The sequence below is a fragment of the Carassius auratus genome, unplaced genomic scaffold (assembly GCF_003368295.1).
Source record: "Carassius auratus strain Wakin unplaced genomic scaffold, ASM336829v1 scaf_tig00015876, whole genome shotgun sequence".
NCBI lineage: Eukaryota > Metazoa > Chordata > Actinopteri > Cypriniformes > Cyprinidae > Carassius > Carassius auratus.
This window is the reverse complement of record NW_020524628.1, coordinates 154,705-162,500: the sequence shown is the minus strand read 5'-3', so window position 1 is coordinate 162,500 and position 7,796 is coordinate 154,705. Positions and strand designations below refer to the sequence as shown.

The 7,796-nt window shown below is 37.0% G+C and overlaps 2 protein-coding genes across 2 annotated transcripts in view; one reads left to right on the top strand and one right to left on the bottom strand.

Annotated features, from left to right (window-relative positions):
• The window catches only part of cenpu (centromere protein U), a 4,906-nt gene extending 2,505 nt beyond the window's left edge, over positions 1-2,401 (top strand). The window contains exons 5-12 of the mRNA XM_026247664.1: positions 347-463; positions 534-630; positions 965-1,061; positions 1,145-1,223; positions 1,305-1,352; positions 1,701-1,762; positions 1,916-2,072; positions 2,231-2,401. Of these exons, the coding sequence (XP_026103449.1) occupies positions 347-463; positions 534-630; positions 965-1,061; positions 1,145-1,223; positions 1,305-1,352; positions 1,701-1,762; positions 1,916-2,072; positions 2,231-2,353 (780 nt within the window). The 3' untranslated portion in view covers positions 2,354-2,401. The remainder of the gene's footprint in view (positions 1-346; positions 464-533; positions 631-964; positions 1,062-1,144; positions 1,224-1,304; positions 1,353-1,700; positions 1,763-1,915; positions 2,073-2,230) is intronic.
• Positions 2,402-3,623: 1,222 nt separating this feature from the next.
• On the bottom strand, positions 3,624-7,157 carry dhrs13l1 (dehydrogenase/reductase (SDR family) member 13 like 1). Its single transcript, XM_026247665.1, has 5 exons — positions 6,938-7,157; positions 6,091-6,209; positions 5,822-5,945; positions 5,181-5,507; positions 3,624-4,557 (listed from the first exon to the last, which is right to left on the bottom strand). Exons 1-5 carry the CDS (start codon positions 7,059-7,061, stop codon positions 4,295-4,297), a joined length of 957 nt encoding a protein of 318 aa, XP_026103450.1. The 5' UTR covers positions 7,062-7,157; the 3' UTR covers positions 3,624-4,294.
• Positions 7,158-7,796: the final 639 nt, after the last annotated feature.

Here is a 7,796-nt window from a genome sequence, read left to right as displayed (position 1 = left end):
GAAGACGCATATTTTAGCCAGAAGCAACTTTTTGAAGTCTTAATGATGGATTTAATGGACTGGAGTTGAATGGATTACTTGTACTAAATTCTTCAGATCTGTTCAGATGGAGAAACAAACTCATGACCTTGGATTACCAGAAGATGGAATACATTTTGAGCAAATTATCATTTTTGGGGTGAACTGTTCCTTTAAATGTCTTGATTTTCAACATCGTCTGCATGTTTTCCTGACATCTGTTAAAATCTTTTCAGCTGTCTACATTTTTTGTTGTGAATTCATGGCAGAAATGAAAAGTAATGTATTTGTAATATTATTATTATAATTTTTTTTCTAATTTTTCCAGGAAGCAGTCAAAGGTCAGAGGTCAGCTAAAGAAACATCTTTGAGCCCAGGAGTGGCTCAGAGACAGCAGAGGTCACCTCCGTCCTCAGAGGAGCTGACAGACGAGGATGAAAGTTTTGTATGTCTCATATCTTCATGTATCAGTATGATATGTGAAATATGGCCCTTTAATTGTTTTTCATTTTCAGCACCCAAGCAAAGAGAAGTCTAAACAGGGAAAGAGGAGATCATCCAGTCAACGGCAGAGTGGCCACAAACAGAAAAGGAAATCTTCATCTTCCACAGGTACTAGACAAGACTGCTGTAAAGTTGTTTGTTGTCTTAAACGTGTGCTGTTATTAATTTATATGCATCAGATGCTTTAATTGTGTGCTATGAAGCTTATCTTGGTTCTATTTACTTTTTATCCCATTCATTTTCTTTAAATGCACATAAAAAATATAGGTTGCATAAACCAATCAAACGGCACAGAGGTGAATCCTAGCATTGCAAAACTTTTGATTTAAAAATCTATTAAGAATGCATGATCTGATAAAATGTTTCACTCTGAATTTAATGTAAAATTCTGGTGAATTGAAAAAAATGTCCAAATGCATAAATGTAAATCGTCTTTTTCTAGAAAGAGCTGGCCCCTCTAAAAAAGCCGGGGATTTGAGAAGTCCAACTGATCTTGACGTGGTGCTCAGTAGTTTCCAGGAGTTTGTCTCTCAGTACAAGTAAGGGTGAATTGCTCTAATTACTCCAGTGTCTTAATAATGAACAGAAGTCAAGTGCTTACATATTTGTCTGGTTTCTGCAGGCAGACCGTAAACTCTGACGCAGTCAAACGCTCCATTGATGCCGTCAGTCGCTCATTTGAGGAGCAGCTCTCAGAGATAGTGAGAATGTTTTTCAGATCTTTTCACATAAAATAAATGGTGCTCATGTCATAATTATTAAAATGTGTAATTTATTCATAGATCACAGCAACAAAGGAACTCAAGAATGTGAAAAGAGAAAATAACAAGGTGATTCTCCGTTGCATGACTCATCTGGGGAATATACACTGACTACACATTAGAAGTTTAGAGGAATTTTAAATGTTGAGATAATAACTGCGTTTATTTGACCAAAAATGCAGTAAAAACAGATAATATCCTGAAATATTAAAATGTAAATGCATATTAGAATGATTTCTGAAGGATCATGTGACTCTTAAGACTGGAGTAATGGTGCTTACAATTCAGCTTTGCATCACAAGAATAAATAAAAATGCATTCAAATAGAACATTTATTTTACATTTTAATAATTTTCACAATAGTTTTTGGATTGGAAATTATTTGCATAGCATTAACTGTATGGTTCTCTCTTTCAGATAAATAGCACTATTAATAAGAAGAGGACCAGACTTGTGGAAGCCAATAACGAGCTCATTAAGTAAGCGCTGACAAGTAAACATAATTGATGTTACATTTGAGGTCTGTTGTTCTATCATGGAAAACTGGATTTTCCTTGCTCTTTCATAATATTGTATAACATTCATAGTAATGGATTTAAAACTGTAAAACTGAAATGAATTTCTGGTTTCAGGGGAAAGACAAAGCTGAGGAAGCTTCAGAAAGATCACGATGAGATTGAACAGAGACTCAAAGCTCTGAGAGAAGGATCCTCTTTGCTCACCAACCTGCAGGAGCTCAACAGGAAGTACCTGAAGCACCGTAAAGCTCATCCGGATGAGGTGGAAACGGTGAGGAAGTCTGCAGCTAGTTGGTTTGGTGTTGAGCTTTCATTCCTAATGAGTTCTGTGCTTAAACATGCTTTATAAGCAAACCGTCTTGTCATAGTGTATGGGGTTTATTGTTCTTTGGTTCATTTCTCATTTAATTTCTGTCTTTTGTCTGACAGTATGGCCCATCCTGTATGCCTGCCATGTTGATGGAAGCCAGGTGCATCATGGGAACAGAGCACCAGCTAAAGACTGTCAATGACCATCTACAGCAGATCTTGGATGTATCAGAAAATGAATAACTAACACACTGTGAAGCTCAGCAAATAAACCATTTTAATGTCATGGTACACTTTGTCACAAGGTTTATTAGTTTTGGCAATTTATGCTAATTGAACTATTGTTTTATACTTTAAACTCAAAACTATCTTATTTCAAATACTACGATTTTAAATCTTCTGAAAATACATTTGACATCACACTCCAACAAACGTCTTTTCAAAAAAGAGCATCTATTACACATGCTTCAAGAATACTTCCTTGTTTTATTATTCATCAATCATCACCCATTAGTATTTACAGTAAAGTTTGAACTGGTGCTTAGTCATTGATACCCTTTGTCCTACAATGCCCTGCCTGAGCTTGTGTGATAAGAGGATCAAATAGACACTGTGCTTTAGGCTAGATATGATCTCTGGTGTTTCAGGGGCAGTTTTTGTGTAAAAGTGCACATTTTGAGTGAATGAATATGCAAAAATCTGGATGGATGCTTTAGTATTGTCACATTTATTCATTTAACAGTCACTTTACAATTGAGGAATCAAGATATATTTTAAATAAATGTTAATGTGGACATATGAAGGAGAGTAGAAATTAGGATTTTCTTTCATGCCTTTCACCTCTGACTCTATTAAAAGGTAATGTTAATACGCTTTGCTTGGGCTAACATTGTATATGTTTTACATACTTAAAAATGTATATAAACAGGTCTGCATCAAGCATAAAGGGCTGTAATGTTTGTACACCTTGTTAACTGATGTATGTGGGGTATGCATGTTTTTTTCGTCAATCCATGTTCCTTGAGAATGTAGAACAGCTGCCACGTCATTCCTGACACTTGATCTGAAGGCTGTGAATGGGTGTGCAGATCAGTTTGATTGTGCTGAGCTATAATATTTCTAACTGTGCTCGTATAACTGAAAGCAGCTCTATTGGACTAAACTTCTTCCTGTTGCTGCCGGTTTCAGCTTGCATGTCTGATTTTGTCCTTTGCACCTTCTCAAAAAAATGGGTGGGTGGGGGAAAAAAAACCTGTTTTAGGGCTTGTACAATGGGACAATCTAGTCGCCTCAACCATTTGTGACACTTGACCACAAAACCAGTCTGAAGTTGTTGGGGTATATCTTTAACAATAGCCAAAAAAAAAGTATTGTATGGGTCAAAATTATAAATTTTTCTTTATTATCGATTTTATTATTTTCTTTTACTGGTTTTGTGGTCCAGGGTCACATTTGAGGGGCATCAGAAAGGCGCTACGGTCTCAACAAATAGCAAATTTAATACACTTACAAATGACTTTATCATACATTTATTTTATTTTTTTAACCAAATACAGAAGGAAAAACATCAGTTTACATACCCATTCCTCAGAGTATGGTGCTTATTATAGAGTTCAACAGTCAGTTTTTGGAAGTAAAAACGCATTTAGTTAAAGCCTTATTTTTTTTTTTACAAACAATTGTGTGTAATGAAAAAACTACATTACCCATGATTCTGTACACAAAATTCAGTCAGAGAGTCACAGCAACCAGATTATGCCAAAGGATCCACCCAATCCCATACAGCATCATGAGTTGTGTAATTGAGTCCAAATCAAATGACGTAATCCATTCGGTTTCACTATGCTTTCTCAAAATGGGCATTCATATATACACACACACATATGTATGCATATTTTTCAATAAATTGAAAACCTATTTATATATAGATAGAATCAACAACTTTAATTGAATAGTTTTATATTTGTCCATTTTTTATTTGATTATGAAAAATAAATGTATAATTTCAATCACAACTAAATGTGAAGCTAAATATAAAAGTTAAATGAATAACACCACTGCTTACAGACCTGCTTCCTACTCACTTGTGTGCTCAGAACATAATTCTGATATTTCGGACTCTGCCTGAAGGTCATAATATACCAAAATCAGTATTTTCTACCAGCAGTGTGTGCATCTGTGTATTCAAGACATGCCACATAACTTCTCACTGACGTCCCACAGTTTTTTGGCGATTCCGTCGTCTCTGGCCTCAGGCTTGACTTGCATCAGCTGCGAGTCAGAAAAGTATCGTCCGCTCAGGTGCTCGATGTTCTCCTGTAGAGCGCAGTACAGCGTCGTCTGAGACCCAGACACCGGGTCGGTCGCCCAGAACTTGTTAACAAAGGCCTTGATAATGTTTGTATGCCATTCATTGATGTCACGGGCGAGCTCTGATCTTACCGACCCTGAAACAGATCAAATACAGAAAACGGGGTGAGGAATGGATGCAACAGGCTAGATGCTTCGGACTTTTCCCGGTTTATTTATTTATTTAGGAATCCCTGCTGTTTTCACGGTTTCTATGCATCCTTGAAAAAGTCTTAATTTGCCGTTCCACAAGCTAAGGACTAAAAGGTATTAAATTGGAGCAGAAAGTCATGACATTAAATGTTGGATTCACTGCAAAGCTTATAATTTTTTTTTTCTATTTTCCCATAAAAAGGTGTCTAAACATCCTTAAAAACATCCATTTACTTGAGATGCAAAATGAAGGTATGCAGTCTTTTTTTCTTGAGAAATTGACAAAAACAAGGGATTTAAGTTTATTTTTCCACATCTGTTGGATTTAAAATTTTCTTTTCTGATCATAAATTCACTTAATGTTGATACAGTTCTCCGAAAACAAGACTTCTTATGTCATTGCTGGATCTACTTTGAATTAACTCGAAATCTCATGGTTAATGTTTCTGCATAAACACACTGAAGAACCTTTATTGCACTGATTTATTAAGCATTATTTTAGATTTATGAATAGTTTGTCAAAAAAAAAAAAAGACTTACATACTTACAACTCTCACTGATCACTTACCTGGATGGAGACTGTAGCATGTGACGCCGGTTCCCTCCAGTCTCTTGGCCAGTTCATGAGTGAAGAGCACATTACAGAGCTTGCTGTGGGTATAGGCCCTGAATAAATCAGCGTCAGATGATCCCAGAGCGAGCTTCTTGTGTGTGTTGATGCAGTCGAAATCAATAGTGCCCAGATCATGACCACAGGATGACACGTTGACCACCCGGCTGGGCGCACACTCCTTGAGACGCTCCAACAGAAGATTGGTCAACAGGAATGGACCGATATGATTGACACCGAGGATCATCCCGATGCCATCTTCAGTGCGTCCTGGAGCAGCCAGTCCTTAACAACACAACAAACAGCTATCATTCATGATGCTGACACAGACCACAGCTTTTCAATGTTTTTGAAAGAAGTCTCTTATGCTCAAAAATACAGTGATGTTACAAAATAAAATAAATGATTTTCTGTCGTAATATATTGCAATATGTAGTTAATTCCTGTGATGCAACACTGAATTTTCACAATATTACTGCTTTACTGTATTTTCATACATTACAATATATTCAATCAAATATATTAGGTGATGTACATATGTTTAAGCTTTAACCCTAATAGGTTAAGGGGCTGGTTAGGTTTGATTTTTTTAGTTTTACCAGCATTATTGATGAGCAGGTCCAGCCTGCGCTCGGCCTTCAGGAAGGTTTGGGCAAACGATCGGATGGATTTCTGACTTGCAAGATCCAGTTGCATGAAGATCACAGCATCGTTCCCAGTTTCCTAAAAAAATATCAGATTGTTCTGTCAGTTACAATGTTTGTACAACAGATAAAGTATGACGTTATAGCTTAATAACTAATGAACTGGCACAAAGATATTTTTCACAACCTTAATCTTCAGAGATCAGATCAGAGATTTCAGTCACCTTCCTGATTTCTTGTGCTGCTGCTTCTCCTCTCTGTTTGCTGCGGCAGGCCAGAATCACCCGGGCTCCTCTCATGGCCAGCCCTGCCGAAGTCGCCTTCCCGATGCCGGTGTTGCCACCTGTCAGACACACAACAGATGGAAAACATATTCATCTTTGTTCTAGCAGACAGGCAGATGAAAAGTGAAAATTTAAAAAAAAAAAAGTTTCCAATCTTTAGAAAACTGTTTTGTTTTGTATTGTCTAGTATTGTTTGTGTTATATGCAATGCATGTATTATATTTTTATTTTTTCCCCCATTATTATTATGTTTTCATTTAATATTTATATTATTTATTTATATTATAGCGATTTCAGCAGAGTCTCTTTTTCCTGTCATATCCTATTTTCATTTCTTGCAAGGAAAAGTCACCTAATGCCGCGTTTCCACCGAAATTACCCGGAACATTTGTACCAGGAACTACACAAACCCCCCACCCCCCACCTGTTGCTTTCTGCGTTTCCACCGCGGTGTAAAGTACCGGGAAGATTAGGCACGCGTTTTTCAATACAAAGTACGCTGATTTTGGACGTGCATCCTCGGTAGTTAAGATTTTGTGCATTCGACTCGAGAGTGTGATGTCCGCGACGACACAAATCCGGTAATTCTGCAAAAAGCAGCGTACTTGATGACATCAGTCAGCTCACCTTGGCTACTGCAAGTTTCCTCTCTGTATATTTACAATAAAACGAAATAGGATATCAAATACCACATTCGTTTTCATTTAAACATAATAAAGCTGCACAGATGTGCTTAGTTCAGGGATATGCCATTACAATGAAACCAAATATTATATCAATAACGTACCTGTTACAATGACAGTTTTCCCATATAGTTTGGCAGTTCCGGTGAAAGTCTTCCTATGAACAAAAATCCTATGACAAATAAAATACGCAACCAATAAACACACAATAAATAAAAAGAGAATCATTTTTGCGGTTGTGAGCGCAGCAGCCAGATATCTTCGTCTTGTCTGTGTTGAGCCTCGACCCTTTATATCCAGGTACAGAAGCTGAACAAACAGTAGGATCTGAAGCCACGCCCATCTGCGTGATAGTCTGGAATGTGGGTGTTACATAACGACATCCGGATGATAAAGTACTCACTGAGGCCTTTCGTGAAATTAGAGAGTTGAAGTCAGATGCATGATAAAGTACATTTTCCTGTGTTTGTAAATATTCCTGTGCCTCAGGAGGCTGTTCTTCACTTTTCCTCCAGTCTCACAAGGCAGACGATGCATTTAATGCAGTAACACTTTGGGACTGACTGCCATCGAAGATTTTTGATTGTAATCTGGACTTGTTTTTCTTGTAAGTGCAGTTTGCTAAGGCAAGCACCTACAAGTCAGTTTTTTTCATAGGATTGCAATACTCTATTGGTACAGTATTTCTACTTTAACTTAATAAACTTTAAAGTGATTGATAAAGGCTCAAATTTGGTAAAATGAACAATTTCGTATCTGACACTTTGTCAGTGAACTCTATGAGCAGAAGCAAAAAAAAAAAACAAAGAAAAACCTGTGTTTATTCTTGCTTCTAACAGTCCCTTTTCCATTCTAATAATGACTTTGCACTTCTCTGTGTCAGAGGTTGGACTTCAATTGTGTGCAAATGCTCCAGACGCCCTCAATAAATCAAAGAGTCACTAATGAGTTCACTTTGTTGTT

Excerpts from the sequence above, each read along its gene's own strand:
- dhrs13l1 (XM_026247665.1), bottom strand. The coding sequence starts at position 7,061 with ATGATTCTCTTTTTATTTATTGTGTGTTTATTGGTTGCGTATTTTATT. Across the intron at positions 5,946-6,090 it reads CAGCACAAGAAATCAGGAAG|GAAACTGGGAACGATGCTGT; the intron begins GTGACTGAAATC and ends ATATTTTTTTAG. Across the intron at positions 4,558-5,180 it reads ATGCTACAGTCTCCATCCAG|GGTCGGTAAGATCAGAGCTC; the intron begins GTAAGTGATCAG and ends GATCTGTTTCAG.